General features: G+C 38.4%; 2 protein-coding genes across 2 annotated transcripts; one reads left to right on the top strand and one right to left on the bottom strand.

The window, feature by feature from the left end:
• Positions 1 to 323: 323 nt before the first annotated feature.
• Rab14 (RAS oncogene family member Rab14) lies at positions 324 to 4,846 on the bottom strand. The gene is made up of 9 exons (XM_090174416.1): positions 4,664 to 4,846; positions 4,202 to 4,251; positions 3,997 to 4,125; positions 3,759 to 3,936; positions 3,531 to 3,685; positions 3,441 to 3,471; positions 3,306 to 3,374; positions 3,033 to 3,210; positions 324 to 1,363 (listed from the first exon to the last, which is right to left on the bottom strand). Exons 3-8 carry the CDS (start codon positions 4,100 to 4,102, stop codon positions 3,105 to 3,107), a joined length of 645 nt encoding a protein of 214 aa, XP_090030542.1. The 5' UTR covers positions 4,103 to 4,125; positions 4,202 to 4,251; positions 4,664 to 4,846; the 3' UTR covers positions 324 to 1,363; positions 3,033 to 3,104.
• Positions 4,847 to 4,856: 10 nt separating this feature from the next.
• On the top strand, positions 4,857 to 6,569 carry LOC149944165 (uncharacterized). The gene is made up of 2 exons (XM_090174415.1): positions 4,857 to 5,403; positions 5,470 to 6,569. The coding sequence occupies exons 1-2, from the start codon at positions 5,172 to 5,174 to the stop codon at positions 6,195 to 6,197; spliced, it is 960 nt and encodes a 319-aa protein (XP_090030541.1). The 5' UTR covers positions 4,857 to 5,171; the 3' UTR covers positions 6,198 to 6,569.
• The last annotated feature ends 9,527 nt before the right edge of the window (positions 6,570 to 16,096 follow it).

Raw genomic sequence — 16,096 nt, 5'->3', positions numbered from 1 at the left:
TTGCAGTTTTATATATTGTTAAGAAATTAAAGTATATAATATAGCTATTGCAAAGCATCAAGCTAAATAATGTATTAGCGAAGTGTTATTTTTTAAAGGAAAGCAATTTTCAACAATATCATTGTCGCACCTTTAATTAGGCTGGCTATACACAATAATACAGGATGAGGTTTTCCAATTTATAAGTCTCGCAATAATATTAACAGTTTAAACAAGATTACAATTACTTTGGCTAAATTTACAAAAAACGTAATTTCAAAGTTACAAAAAAAAGGTTTTCCAGGCTAGACATAGTTAAAAGTTGCGTAAATGAAAGATAAAAATTATCAAATTATCATACCAAATTGGTATTTTTAATGCGTTTTTGGTTTTCATGATACATTTGATATTATGGTAGTACTATATTTACAATTCGCTTCCTTTTAACTATACAAAAAGGGAAAAAAGTAGGAAAATACGTAAAGAACAAAACATTTTATGATCACAATCTTTCATTACAGTACTGTACGCATAATTAAATAATTACATTACACAAGAGTTCTGGAATTTGGATTTTATAAATTGGTGTTTAATTCGAGTCATCATTTATTAAATAACACCTAAACACTAAATTATATTCTTCGCGCATTTTACTTTTAATAATGTATTTCAAATATTTCTTTTACTATTGAAAAAGTACAACAACTAATATATTTACAGCAATGCCAAGATTGGTGTTATTTTTAATCTTTATGTCAACCCCAACTGTTTCTCCAATTATCCAAAATTTTTAATCCCAAAATTATAATATAAAAGGTGCTCTAAATGTTTCCAAGTTGTAAATAATTTTTGGCTATGCGTTTCCTATTCTCTACGTTATCATAATTAAAATGAAAACATGGAAGGAGATATAAGAGTTGATTTTGGAATAAGAGTTAATTTGATAAGAAAATTGAACCTATTTGTTCGTGAAGTTTATTATGTACAATATAAACTTAAGTGAAAGAACGAGAGAGTACGTGCTCATAAAATACTATTTCATAAATTATTGGCCTATATTTTTATTTTTTGAACAAGTAAAGTGGGTGTACCCTCCCATTTCTTCATTAAAATGCACTATAGAAGTGCAAAGAAACACCAAAAAATAAAACTATAGTTACGTTTCAACCTTATTAAAATATAATTATACCCAATGGTTAGCTCAGACTTAATAAAGAAATAGCTCTTTGAACAAAAATGGTATGTGTATAACCAGAAATCTAAAAGTTTTGGAAGCTCAGTGTCCCAAAAATTTGTATTATCATGTTAATTTTTCTTTAGTTTTAATTTAAATATTTTCCAAGATGAAGTTTTTCTGTGGATCACAAAGAAAGATAATTGGTTCCTGAAAGAATTTTTTTAATGAGAATCAGGTTATTTTGATGAGATATCCCCAAAATGAAAGAAAGAATAGGCCAATCACAAAAGACAATTCATAATATTGATATAATCCAGATTGGTCAAATTTACAGTGTTCTTTATCAAGGCATTTCATTGGTGTTTTGTGTCTAAGGCCTTTAGCCGACTTCATAAGTTTGTTCTCAAAAAAAAATCAAGGAATTTCAAGTTTATGAAATGCAAAATCAAGTTAGATAAATATTAGGGGTGTGGGAGCACTCGCTTAAATCGAGTACTCGAATCGAGTTTGAGCTCGAGTACTCGGCTCAAAACTCGCCAAACTTTCGAGTTTAAAATTGGTTCAAGGTTAAACTCGATAAAGACCCGTTAAGCAGTTTTCGTATTATCGAGTTTCAGGACTATGCGAGCACTCGTATAAACCGATTAATCGAATCGAGTTTGAGTACTCTGAATGGAAAAACTCGCCCAGCTTTCGTTCTTCTTATGAGTTTCAAAAATATTACATCATAGCTCTCCACCAATTAGGGCTCACAAAAAACATTCGACGTCATACTTTATCAGCTACTTTATTTTCATTGGATCATGTGACAGATTTAGAATTTTAAATTGTCATGTGATGTTTAAAACAGCTAGCATTGGCTGTGTTGTTTTATTTACTTAGAACCATTGTGTGGTAATAAATATTATGCAAATTTTGTTTTTTTTTACGAATATTATATCTTAGTTATCTAATTAACTCTTTTAATATATTAAAACTCCCAAATGTAATGGTTCAATAGAAACTCGTTAAGAATTTTAAGACTCGTTAAGGGCTCGAAGCTTAGAAAAGGTGGTATTTTAAAACTCGTAAACTCGCTAGGTTTTTGAAACTCGAACTCTAACTCGATAAGAAAATTTATAAAAACTCGAACTCGACTCGGTAGTCAAAAATTGATACTCGCACACCCCTAATAAATATTTGGCCTTAAATATTAAAAATGATCATTTTCAAGGGACATCTATCTTTTGGTATATTTGTTCTAAGACAGTTTCCCATTTAATTTATCAAAGCTTCGTAGAAAACTTAATTTTTAGTATCCAAAAAGCCATTTTTTAGGACTTGGCTTTAAAATTTTATAATTAAATGGTCAAATAATATAAAAACAAAAGTACTTTTGACTGTATCTATGGTACTCAAAAAATAAAATATCTTCAACTTTTTGAAACTGCATTATTCAGAGAGTCAGTCAATAAATATAATTAACCAATAAAAATTTCTAGTTCCCTTTTAAGGTATCCGGATTGGGTTAAGCTTTAATTCTGGCACAGTTGAGTTCATAGAATTAACCAATCAAAATTTCTAATTCCCTTTTAAGGTATCCCGATTGGGTTAAGCTTTAATTCTGGCACAGTTGAGTTCATAGAATTTAGGCATGTGCAATTACAAATTAACAATACAATAGGGATGCAGAATTGTCATAAAACAAAACCAGACACACACACATTCAATTTCAATTATTTTAATATTAATACTCAAAAATTTAATACATCAGAAATGAAATATTTGGTATTGAAAATAACGTTTGTTAATAATAATTGCACATCCTGATAAAGAATGGGATAAATAAACAAGGAATTGGGGAGGAGTAAAATACCACACTTGACCAATGACATACCTTCAACCCTTTTACTGAAATGGATTTTTTTATCAAGCTGCAAATAAGCTTACAGCTAGTTCTAGCTCTAGGCTAGCAAGAGCAACTCTCTTTGTTTGGTTGTTGGTCATTGCTCAAGGCATTGCGCGGTGCTGATGGCTTGTGCTGGACTCCAGATTCAGCTGCGTTTAGGTCCAAGCTGATCATAATAATACAAAAAGAAGTTTGAAATTTTATTTTATGCAATAATACGTAATTGTCAACTTTTTGAACATGGTAATGAAAGTTAACTACCTTCCATCTTGAATATTTTGATATATCTTTTTTGCAGTTTCAAGGAATGCTTCTTCTACATTCTCTCCGCTGTAAAAGCCAGCAAATATTTATATTTTAACCTGCAATATCTCTAAATTAAATTTATTAACTTACGTTTTGGCGCTCGCTTCAACGAACATTAACCCTGAAATCAAGATTAATTTTTAAGAGATAGTAATTACTTTTGGGATAATGTCATTGTACCATTTTCTTCCGCAAACTGTTTAGCTTCTTCGTACGTTACATCTCTTTGGGCATCTAAGTCGCATTTGTTTCCAATTAGAAAAATTACCGTATTAGGATTAGTCAAATTTCTAGCATCTGTTAACCAACTGCTTAGGTGGTTATAAGTGCTCCTCCTTCAATACAAATAATTTTCCATCATTAGTAACTAATAACTATAATTTTAACATTTTAAGTCAAATATTTTACCTAGTAATATCATAAACCATAAGAGCTCCGGCAGCTCCTCGATAATAACTTCTAGTAACTGCTCTAAATCTCTCTTGACCCGCTGTATCCCAAATTTGTAACTTAATTTTCTGGCCGCATACTTCAATTATCCGTGTTCCAAATTCTACTCCAATTGTGTGGGGACAATCAGCCATAACTGACCCAAATAATTCAACATTAGTTTAGTAATATTACAGGTGTAATAATCAATATGTACATTTCTTTTCTGTAAATTGATGTAAAAGACAAGATTTTCCAACTCCCATGTCTCCGATGATAATATATTTGAAAATGTATGAGTAATTATATGGCCCAGCTGCCATTTTGGAGATTTATTTGGGAATTTCTAAACAAAATAAAAGTTTAGTTACCAAATCAAAAGTTTAATTTCTTAAGCTGTTATTTAAAAAAGAAGCACTGACCAAGTTACGTAAGATTTCACTGTCAAATTCTTGGGAAAGACTGAGTGACTCTATAAATAAGGAAATCAACATTACTCTTTTACATATACCATAAATCTCCTTTGTTATGTATACATAATGTTATTTCGTTAGCGTTTATTGATATCAACGTTTATGCCTTGATTTTAAATGCCTTGTCACCTTATTGAAAAATTTAGATGTTCTTATTTTTAATTATTATAAAGTTGGTTTTTATAATTTTTGTTACTAGTGAATGATTAAACTACTGTTAATATATTTTTAATTAAAAAAACATTATTGCGAAAGTTTTTGAATTTGACAATCGTACGGCTCTTGTAAAAATTATGTCGGACTAATTTTCCTTTTTAGGGTTAGGCCTAAAACTACGCCTCCAAATTTTTATTATTTTCATTCTTATGTTTTTTTATAAAATCGCCATTAAAATAATATAAAAATACGTACGCAAAGCGAAATCTGGGATTTAAACAAAACTGACTTAAATTTACTTCAATATTTAAAATAAAAATGATTAAAAACTCTTCTTAGTACAGTTACAGTTAAGCCTAATTTCATGAGGTAATTTTCTGGGAAATGAAAATCGATATAAAATATTCTTGATAAATTCCCTCATAGATGTCTCTTTCTCTTATATCCGGTGAATCGTCTGCTAGCTTGGGAACTAATGGGGAACTAATACGTAATAAATTACGTAATTACGTATTCCCCAAAACTAAAAGAAGAGTATTGTATTTTTTATTTTATTTTATTAAAAACAATTTACGGAAATTGAACACAAATATTTGTCTATCAAAATATCCTCCGAAATAATTTATATATTAACATGATCGTGGAAGTAACGGGGGAGCTATTATCTTTTAATTGCGGTTGCATTTGTGGTTTTAGTATATAAAGAGTGCTGCAGCTATAGAAACGTTTGTTAGAAGGACACCGAGCCGCGGCTGAAATCAAGATGTCTTCGGAGAAAAGTATTCAATTTAAAACTTTAGTGTTTATGGACTTGGAATCAACAAGTGCCACACCTGAGGATTTTGCCAAAAATGTGCAAATTACAGAAATGTCTTTTGTGGCAATTCACGTTGATCGATTTAATGAGAAGATCAGACCACCCCGTGTTTTGAATAAATTGACTATGTGCATTCAACCCAAATGTGTCGTTTCACCAACTGCTCTTGAAATGACTGGTAAATATTAGTTAAATCATGACTAAATTAGCATACATTTTTATATTATATTGTTTTTTTTTAAAGATCTTTATAATGGCAATCTTGAATGTCAACAGACATTTTCACAAACAACTGGCACCTTGTTAAAAACGTTTTTAGGCCATCTGGAGTCACCCATTTGTCTATTGGCACATAATGGGTCAAACTTTGACTTTCGTCTTCTTAAGTCAGAGCTATATGCCCATCAAGTAACTCTTCCTGACAATGTTTATTGTATGGACACTCTTACTGCGGCAAAAAATCTTATTGGGAAAACATTTGAAATAAGATACATTGACGAATGTATAGATGATGATATATTGGGTATTGGCACTCAACAGCATCCTGTCAAGGAAATTGATGGATTTGGACAACAGACGCAAGAAAACTGTTTTAATATTATTGAAAATGCCTTGGCTGCTAATTTTGCTTTACCAAGTACCCCTTTAAAACAAAACAGAATAACCCCATATCCATTGATACCACCTAAAACACCGCAAAAAGTGAAAAAACAACTTTTTCTGTCCCCTAAAAAAAGAAGAATTTTTAACTTTGGAAAGCCTGAATTCTTTGCTGGAAATATGAAAGGTTTTGGGCTTAGTGATGTGTATAAAACTGTTGTTGGTGCTGATATGGAATCCCCTCACCAAGCTGAAGCTGATGTTCTAAATCTTTTAAAAGTCTGCCATAAAATAAATGGCTTTTTGGAATATATTGAGTATAATGCGAAGCCTTTTAACAATGTTTTTTTTGTCAAACCACTGTGGGGTTAAATTTTTTTGAAGATATTACACTATCTTTCATACTTTCATATATTTTAATTTTTGTATTAATCATGAGGGATAGAATGTGGCATGAATAATTGCTTGTTCAAAATCAAACGCAGTAAGATTGTAATTTGCTTTAAATGATGTATATAAGGATTCTTTACACTTTTAGCGTTTTATATTCAAGAAATATAGATTTTCTTAATTATTCTTTACACATGTAAATTATATTAATTGATTTTTGTAATATAATGGTAATTACATAATTAAATAATTTTTATTATGAGAACAAGTTGCTTAAGCTACATTCCTTGTTGGTGGTTGGCTTTTGGTAAATGTTTTGTTGACATACATTAAATTTTATTCATAAATTTTTATATGAGGAAAATCTATATAAATAAAATCTGATGTTTGTATGTATATATATTGGTTTGTCTTCTATCTATCTATATAAATAAAATCTGATGTTTGTATGTATATATATTGGTTTGTTACCTTCTATGCACGCCCAAGATAATTGTCCGATTCCCACGAAATTTGGCCTGTGGCATTGTGGCCCCTGCCATAAGGTTATAGGGTCGTCTTGAGATTTCTAACATTCGTAGTTTTTGACCACGGGGCCAATAACCGGTGACCGCAAGACCGAAACCCCTGACCTTGCACTGTAATAATTTATAGTTGCCCCTGGAAAGGTGCCGTGAATCCTGCAACCTACATACACCTATACAACCAATATTTTTCTGCCTCAGTCAATCTTAGCTTCGCAATGACCATTAATAAAGCGCAAGGACAGTCACTTAAAACTGCGGGAAACCCATGCTTTATGTGGCGTGCTCAAGAGTTGGAGCTGCAAATAACCTGTACATACTTACTCCAAACGTTGAAACTAAAAATATTGTGTACAAAAACGCTTTATCATAATTACATCTTACACTAATCAAAGAAATCAAATAAATGTTAATTTATCATAATTACATCTTAAACTAATCAAAGAAATCAAATATAAGTTAATATTACAAGATATGATATTCTGCACTATTAAACGTTTGCAATTTAAAAAATGCCTATTTACTATTTAAAAATAATTTAATTTGCATATTTAAAGTAAAGTGCATTTTGTTATCGTTTTCTAAACCCGAATTTACTCATTTAATTTGCATATTTAAAGTAAAGTGCATTTTGTTCCCGTTTTCTAAACCCGAATTTACTCAATTATTTGCATATTTAAAGTAAAGTGCATTTTGTTCCCGTTTTCTAAACCCGAATTTACTCAACTAGCTGTGGGTAATAGGGCTTGTCAGACAATGGACTCCATAACGAAGAACTAACATATCTCGGTGAATAGAGAGGGGTGGCACAAATGATTCTATCTCCATTACTCCCCTAGCCGCAGACCGAGGAGCTCCAGTCACAACTCGGAGACAGGCATTCTGGAGAGTATCTAGAAGGGCAAGAGAGGTAGAGGAGGCCGAGCGATATACCACCGCAGCATAGTCGAGAAACTTGCTCGAGATACCCAACTTCGAACCAGTCATGGAGCGGAGCAAGTTGAGAAGGCGGAGACAACGTGTCCACAGCAGCACAATATGCGGCCTCCAGGTGAGACGGCTATCGAAGACCACACCAAGGTCGCGCGCCGTATGAGCCAGCGGCAGGGCATGACCCTCCACATTAATCGTGAAGAATTCAACCGGATTGCGCTTGCGGGTAAAGCATAACGAAATGCATTTGGCCGGGGACAGGGGAAGGCCTCGGCGCTTGAGATAGTGAGATGTCGCATGGAGCGTCTCTTGTATATGTAGATTTAAGAGGCCCAGTGACAAGCCGGTGAGGAATAGGACAATGTCATCGGCATATATGGCCACTTGGGTACCAGGAGGCAGGACAGAGGGTAGGTCATCAAGAAGAAAGCTAAACAGCAACGGGCTTAGAACAACACCCTGCGGAACGCCTCGAAGCAGAGGAAAAGAGGCCGAAAGTGCGGAACGGATACGCACACAGTCTGACCTCCCTGACAAGTACGACAGGAGAAAGCCGATCACACCAGCATCTAGACCCAACTTCGTTAATTTGCGGATGAGGAAGTCATGGTTGGCATTACCAAAAGCATCCTTAATATCCAGGAAATCTGCAATACAGGAGTGCTTGGATAACAGCGCATGGTGAGCGACACCACTCAGAAACACAGCATTGTCAATACTGTGGTGAGCCCGGCGAAAACCACTCTGGTAAGGCGAGCGCTTCCCGGTCGACTCGAGCCACCAGTCAAGGCGACGATGGATCAGCCGCTCGAAGAGCTTGCCAAGAACTTACAAAAGGGTAATGGGACGATAGGAGGATGGATCACCGAGACTCTTCCCGGGTTTCAGGAAAGCGAGGATGATGCCCGATTTCCAAGTGGACGGCATATACCCAACCGACCAACAATCGTTGTAAAATTCAAGTAGAATGGTAAGGACGTTACGGGGAAAGTTTTTTATTAGGAGAAGTGAAATCCTGTCCGCGCCAGGCGCGGTGTTCTTAGTCCGAGCGAGGCCGTTGTGAAGCTCATATATTGTGAACGGCATAGAAAGGGGCGAAGGAGAATACACTGGTGGAGGGATAGTGAAGCTGGCAAATGGCGTGGCAGCCGCTGTGAAATGGTTAGCCAAAACTTCCGCAGCTTTCGCCGCCGAGGCGATGGGGCCCGTAGGGGTTCTTAGCGGAGGAATGGGAGACGTGGTGGGCACAGCGTTAAACCATCTGACTTTTTTCCAGAGCGACGAAATAGGGACCGCGCCAGACATGGAAGAGCTGAAGCGACGCCATGAGGCGATACGGGCACGTTTAACAAGTGCTTTGGCGCGGGCTGAAAGGCGGTGGGCAGTAAGAACATCATCAGGCAGACGAGTACGAGAGGCACGACGCCGAGCCGCAGCGGCAGCATTTAAGGCGACAGAGCACGAGGAGGACCACCAAGGAGGTGGAGATGGGCGAACAAAGCCGGCGCCCCCGCCCCGGGAGGGAATAGCAGAAATTGCGGCCAAGATAACCCGAGTAGTGAAGGTTTCTACCGTGTCATCAAGCGACTATTCTGGAGTCCAACCGTCGAAAGAGCGATTCAAAATCGCCCGGTACCGAGCCCAGTCGGCCTTAGAATAATCCCATTGAGGGGGAGTAATCGTTAAAGTACAGCGAATGCAAATAGGCATATGATCGCTGCAGTGGTCTGCCAACGTAGACCAGTGACAGACATGCGCTAGATCGGTACTGGCAAGGTCAGATCAATCGCAGTGTCGTTCTGAACCGAGTTGCACTTACGAGTTGTGGATCCGTCATTAAGTAGAATCATGCGGTCCGACTGTTCAAACCACTCAGTAACCAAAACACCCTGAGCATCGGTTACGGAACTACCCCACAAGGGGTGATGAGCATTAAAGTCTCCCAGTAGAAGATGAGAGGTACCCAAGCTGTTCGCTAGTAAATCAAAGTCTGTGCGGAGAGCAGATCCGTGGGGATCATAGACATTGGCCACTACGGTCCAACGATTGTTGAGAAAACAGGAAACTGCCACAGCCTCCAAAGTAGAGAAGTCAGGCAAAGGGATATGGAACTGGGGTACGGAGACAGTGACTAGGAGAGCAACACCATCGCCCGGGCGCCCTTGGTGGTCACGCCGATAAACTGAGTAGCGACCAAAGCGGAGATTAATCGGAAAGGTAGGTTTCTTGGAGCCCCACAATAAATGGAGCATGGCATAGTATAAGCTGCGTGAGGGACCCCAAATGGACACGTACCCCACAAACGTTCCACATCAACGTAATTAGAATCTTCCATCCTGTTCGACTCATCGAAATGATGGGGGTCAGTGAAAGATTGAACTTCCCGAAGCGGAGCAAAGATATCGCCATCGATCTCTCACAGATTAGCAAAGCACAATTTAGCGGATTGGAGAATGAGAGCAGCAGGTTGGCAATTGCGACGGGGATCTTTTAATATGTTGGCAAGGTCCACGAGGAAAGCTACTAGAGCATCCGTCACGGCGGAGTTGTTGGACTGGGATTGAAAGCTGGAATTCGAGCGACTGTCACCATGATGTTGGGCAGAGCGTGGGCGGGGAGCTGGAGCCGGATGATGGAGGCCAAGCGCGGGCTTAGAAGGTGGTCTGACGGGGGGAGGTGGAAACTCATGGGGACCGGCACAGAAAGGTGGAGTCGGAGGGGCGGCACGTGCAGCTGCGGCATAGGAGGCCGCGACAAACATACGCGCTTCGGAGAAAGAGATGCCCTTTGAGACTTGGGTACGTTTGACGTCGAACTCTTTGCAGTAAACCGGGCAAGAGCGAGAAAAACTAGGGTGGGGTCCTTTGCATTGGAGGCAACATGGAACTTTTTTAAAGTGATCGGTGTCGGGATGGATATCGCTACAGCGGGGACAACGTTGTGAATCGACTGGTTGACGGCAGCGCTTGTCCGAATGACCATAGCGCAAACATCGACGACAACAAAGAGGACGGTCTTCAAACAGCAAAACATAAAAAAGCTCACCATATATCTGGACACGCTCGGGAACATAGGAAGTAAATCCAAGGAGGACAACCTTACTGGTGGTGCATAGACGACGACACTCGATCAAGGACTCAGCATTGATAGAGATTTCTTCCTTCATTTCAGCATCAGTATAGGCGGGGTTGATATTAATGATGGTACGGCGTTGGAGAGGTAGCAAATTCGGAGCATCCACCAGTTGAATGGGAATATCGCAGAGGTGAGAGAGTTGGCGGAGTTTGCCAGCAGCAGGGGAATTGGCGGGAGTAATTGAGATCTTACCCTTGGACAAAAAGCGGATATCCGAGATATCGGCTCTGTTAAGCGAGGAGGAGGTGACAACGTCCTTGGCTGACAAGGCGAGAGGCCTGTCAGGATCCGAGGCGGTAAAGATGAGGGGCGGAATGGGATCGACATGACCCATTTTCGGTGGCGGAAAATGGGAGGTCGGATCTTCGGGGCGAGACCGCTTAGGGGGCATGATGACCCGCTAAGGGTGAGAAAAAGAGAAACCCGCAAGCGCAAAAAAAAAGCAAAAACGGGGAATAGGGAATTAAGACCAACCAGACAAGTTAAAGGGGCTCCAAAGTTCGGTGGCAAAAAAAAAAGAAAATTGAGCATGCTTTTCATTCCCCCCAACCCCACACTCGGCCTTGGCAGAGGCGGGCAGAGTCAACCGTAAATTTCGCACTTTACTGACTTTACACACATTTTGCCACCGAACTTTGGAGCCCCTTTAAAGGGAATATAACATTAGGTATTTGGTGTGGAACACCAACGCTTGCAGCTTTGGCCGCTCTTGCCTTTGGCATTAGAAATGTTTGGCGCCACTGTGCAGGGAAATTTGAAACATTGAAGGGGTCTTCCATAAAGATGGATTTGCAGGTTATATTCCCTTTAACTTCTCGCACCAGCCGCGACTCGGTGCAGGGGAAAGAGAATAGGAGCGGGCTAGGCCTAAAGAAAACGCTTACCCTAAAGGAAGGGAACACAATCCAGCTCCAAGTTTAACGCTCATTACTAAGTAATTACCGAATACTGGTTTACCCTAGGAATATAATACCAACGGTTATAAATTTGGCGCAAGACAAACTGTAGCAGACGGAAAATAATAAAAAATATACAGAAAAATTGAAATTTTGTTTTCTATAAAGGCTTGGAGAGGGCAGCAGTTTCGAAACACGTGATCAATTCTACCCCACTGAATTTTCAATTTCCTTTTAGTACCTCAAATTCCGGCCGGTTTGTTTATTTTATTTTAACGTCTATTCGGAAAATTCTAAAATGCTCGAGGCACGGCCAACTTTGATCTCTCGCGCTACAGCGGCCATCTCATTCGTTGACGTTTCTGTGCATAGATATAATAAATGTATATAAAGGTCTAGATAAATTTCGGACGGGGCGTCTAAGCCTAACATAAAATACGGAATTGACACCTAGCAGATACCGAGGAAGGCACGTGACCAAGAGCGCGAGCTCTCTTAGCATTTTAGTACTAAGTGCTTGACCTTTCCGCAGGCCGTAGTCTTTAGTCACCATCTGTTGTTGACTTATAGTATAATTTTTAAGCAGGAGACAATGGCTCTCGCAACGATAGCACGAGCTTTCTTACCGATAGATAGCGCCTTATAAGGATAGCCTGCAGAAATTTCGCGTTTCTGCTAGCTGGCACCTCCGTATTCACTCCCTTTGAAATATTTTATCTAGACCTTTATATACGTTTCCTGTATCTACGTTTCTGTGTTAACCTATGAGAAAAAGATGTGTATGACGTGAGCGCCCCTAGCAGATTATTATTTTTAGAATAGCTTTTACATTGAAGCCAATATAAAAACCGAGCGTGGCGCTGAACTCCTACACGTTATAGTACAGTTTATAGGGGGAAAATCCTTGCTCGCGGAATTTCGACAAATGTGTTGGCCGCTGTAGCCTGAACAGCGCGTGATCAAAGTTGGCCGTGCTCGAGGAGACCGAGAAATAATATCTTATTGTTGAGCAAAAACAACTTTCATCGTTTCATTGTGGGTAACACAATAAGCATATATATATATTGATTTAAAGAGTTGTTGGAACGCTGTGGTTATATGCCGGATTAATATTATTGATTAATTAGGCATTTTAGAATAATTCCGAATGAGACCCGAATTTTCGATAGGCCATATCTTAGCAGCCGTTTGACGTAGCCGGATAACAATGGCACTTTCTTAATATGAATCGACCCTTTAGAATCCAAAAAAATCAGGTTTCAGGGGCGTAACATCATTATAAAAAAGTTGTCAAAAACGATATTTGGCATTTCCGGCGGATATGGAAATGCTACACGTGAATCAAGACAAAGGTATGAAAGATATTAGTAAAATATTAAAAATAAAATTGTTTTCAACTTGCTATCATTCATAGTTTTTGAGATAATCGCAAATAAGTGCCAAAATCCCAACGGCCGAAGACTTATTTAACAGAGTGTACTGTAAAACAATTTTAACGCGACGATGTGATGTCAGGGCAAGGATCCTATATGTTAGAAGGATATGAGGCGAGGGACGAAAAATGGCAGCGCCGTCGGTGGGTCATGCGCGATAGAGAATCCGTCTTTAGATTCCGTCAAGGACAAAACATGGGGGAAGCACCGCCAAAATTTGTCCTTGAGGGAATAGAAACAATATGTCCCACGTTTAGAGGCTCTCTTAATATCGACGGCGCTGCCGGCGTTTCGAAAACACGGGCTGGCCGGAGCAACGGGCTGGCCGGAGCAACGGGCTGGCCGGAGCGCTACCTATCCTTCTAACATATAGGATCCTTGGTCAGGGGCGATCTGAGGCTGACAAAAAGGGGTTTGCGTAAATAGTGCTTTTTACGTCATCACGCTCATTTTACCAAAGACGGGATTTTTTCTCTATGGGAAAAAGCATAGATGACGTCGTGTCACGTGATACTGAAATCACTATATATATACGCTTCGCTTACTAGACAGGCGTGTCCATTCAAAGAACCTGTTAACACTTTCGAAACACGTGAGAAGGCTTTTGACCAGCCGTTAGAGGCGCCACTAGTAGCACTGCTGAAGCGGGGGAAAATTTGGACCAGCGTCTGCTATTGTATGAAAGTTGGGCAATTGAATACCCCTGTCTAGTAAGCAAAGCGTATATATAGTCTTTGCATTTTACCAACCTTGCAGGGGTCAACCCCTTTTCGCAGCCTAGATCAGGTAAATTTTACCCACGACGTGATTTTTAACCTTACCTCAAAATCTGGAGAGCCGAATTACGTCATTGGCACAGTGGCGTAGCTAAAGGGCAAGGGGCCCCGGTGCAAAAAAAATGGGCCTCCTAACCAGTATGTTTCCAAAAAAATAGATAATGAAAAATCTTTTATTTTTCTATTTAAAATTTTTTAAATGAAAACTTACAATCTTTTGCGCGCTTTAATGTTTGAAAAATTATCAATTACTTCGTTCAAATTTAATTTTGATGCAGCCTTGTTCTCGATTGCTATTAATGATAAATAACAAAGCCGATTTTGTCCCAGACTTTTCCACAAATAACTTTTAATTATTTTTAGTTTGCTGAAAGATCTTTCAGCTGTTGGGGAAGTTACAGGACAGTGTGAAATAATAACATTGCAGTAAACACTTCTGTAACGTCACATTCAAGAACTCCGAATTTCCTTATAATTGTTGAACAGTCCACGGTTCGGTTAATTCAGGTAGAAGCAAATGGTAAACATTGAGAAATTGAAGAGAAAAGTTTGGTCCTATTATATCAGAATATTTTAACTGAAATTGATCACATTTTTGTAATAAAACTGTTTCGTCGATATCTACTAAAACTTTTGGCGTTAGAAAATCAAACGTGTTACATATTTCTCTCCTACCAGTAAAACGCCGCTCTACTTGAGAATTGAGGTATCAAAATGTCTAACACATTATTGAAAATGGTCACTTTAAAAATATGTTCCATTTTTTCGAATCGGTGGTCAGAAACTAATTCGTCAAAATGTTTTTTTAACTTTTCTCTGCCGTTTTACTTGAATTTGGGGAACAATATCATATTTTGCTGCAGTTTCAGTTAGCGGCGTGACGAAGCGTCAAAGTATAGTCACGTTACATACTTACATAAATACATGAATAAATATTTATATTTTTCCACAGTATAGCCTAGGCTTAGGGCCCCCTGCGCTATGGGGCCCCGGTGCACCGCACCACCCAGCCCTATGATAGCTACGCCACTGCATTGGCACCACGTACCATTGACTACACTTTTGTCGATGGTATGTTCTGTCTTCATAACTTGTCCGAACTACCCCTACATTCGGCGGTGTTGCTAGAGCCATATTGGTGAAACTATACAAGGTGGCAGGAAGAGAAATTTACAACATTTTTGATCGAACCATTTCACCTTCAATTAAAGACTGGGAAAGAGACAAGCCGCTACTTCATCCGCCTATAGAGGGCAAAGATGGAACATTAGTGGAACAGACATGAAGAGACCCTCCAACTTTGTAGGATCATTAAGAAGCGATCAATTTAAGGAAGAGTTAGTTAATTTTTTATTACTATATGGATGTCAGATGACTTCACGCATGTTTTAGGAACCAAAACGATATACGCGACGAACAACGAGAATTGTTACGTTTATTCTTCTTTAAACGAAAAAATATAATGCAGAGTTCTGCCGTGCAAAGCACAAAAGCATTAACGACCAAATGTTCGATTTACAGATTTTGGTTTTATTTCTCCTTATTTAACGTTAAATTCAATTTTGAACTAATTTTCGAATTTAAAATTTTGGTTCTTAGAGAAATGACTTGTTGCTAAACGCATTATTTTAGGTTTTTGCATTATTTTCAAACCAAAAATGCATTAATGTGTTTATTTTCTTTAAAAGTCAAATCAAAACGCATTTTTTTCGCGTTTTAAGAGATGGTTTTAATGATATTTCTGAAATATCGTTTGGCCTGTATATTGTTTAGTACCAGAATATAATTTGAGTTGAAAATCCAAGTCTACTATATAATCTTGAAAGAAGTAAGTTGGGGTATCTTAAGGCAAAGAAAGTTTGAATTTCGCGGGTTTTCTCCATATTTTGGTTTTGGTCGTTAATGCTTTTGTGCTTTGCTACTACTGTAAATACAAAGTTTACGTGCTGCCACCTAGGAGCAACAAACACAAGGAGAACACAGCTAGCCTTTAAACATGCTAACGAAGCGTTGTGTACGAATTTCATTGGACGAGCGTCACGAGCCTTTACGCTGAACGTTTTACGGGCGGGGGGAAGACAATTTCTGGATTTTCCCCTTCCGACGGCAGCAGGCACTAAAGCGTCTAGCCAATGAAAAATGTACACAAAAAAATCCATGATTTTTGACGGGTTGCGTTCTCCT

The sequence above is a fragment of the Leiobunum rupestre genome, chromosome 5, assembly GCF_980474605.1.
Source record: "Leiobunum rupestre chromosome 5, qqLeiRupe1.1.hap1, whole genome shotgun sequence".
NCBI classification, from domain to species: Eukaryota; Metazoa; Arthropoda; class Arachnida; order Opiliones; family Sclerosomatidae; genus Leiobunum; species Leiobunum rupestre.
Note: the sequence above shows the minus strand (reverse complement) of the source record. Positions and strands in the feature narration are given on the sequence as shown.

Bases quoted from the DNA above. Each gene is read 5' to 3' on its own strand.
- Rab14 (XM_090174416.1), bottom strand. From the start codon at position 4,102: ATGGCAGCTGGGCCATATAATTACTCATACATTTTCAAATATATTATC. The intron at 3,937-3,996 runs GTACATATTGAT...TATTTGGGTCAG, and splicing joins TCAATTTACAGAAAAGAAAT to TTATGGCTGATTGTCCCCAC. The intron at 3,375-3,440 runs GTAAGTTAATAA...TGGCTTTTACAG, and splicing joins GTTGAAGCGAGCGCCAAAAC to CGGAGAGAATGTAGAAGAAG.
- LOC149944165 (XM_090174415.1), top strand. From the start codon at position 5,172: ATGTCTTCGGAGAAAAGTATTCAATTTAAAACTTTAGTGTTTATGGAC. The intron at 5,404-5,469 runs GTAAATATTAGT...TTTTTTTTAAAG, and splicing joins AACTGCTCTTGAAATGACTG to ATCTTTATAATGGCAATCTT.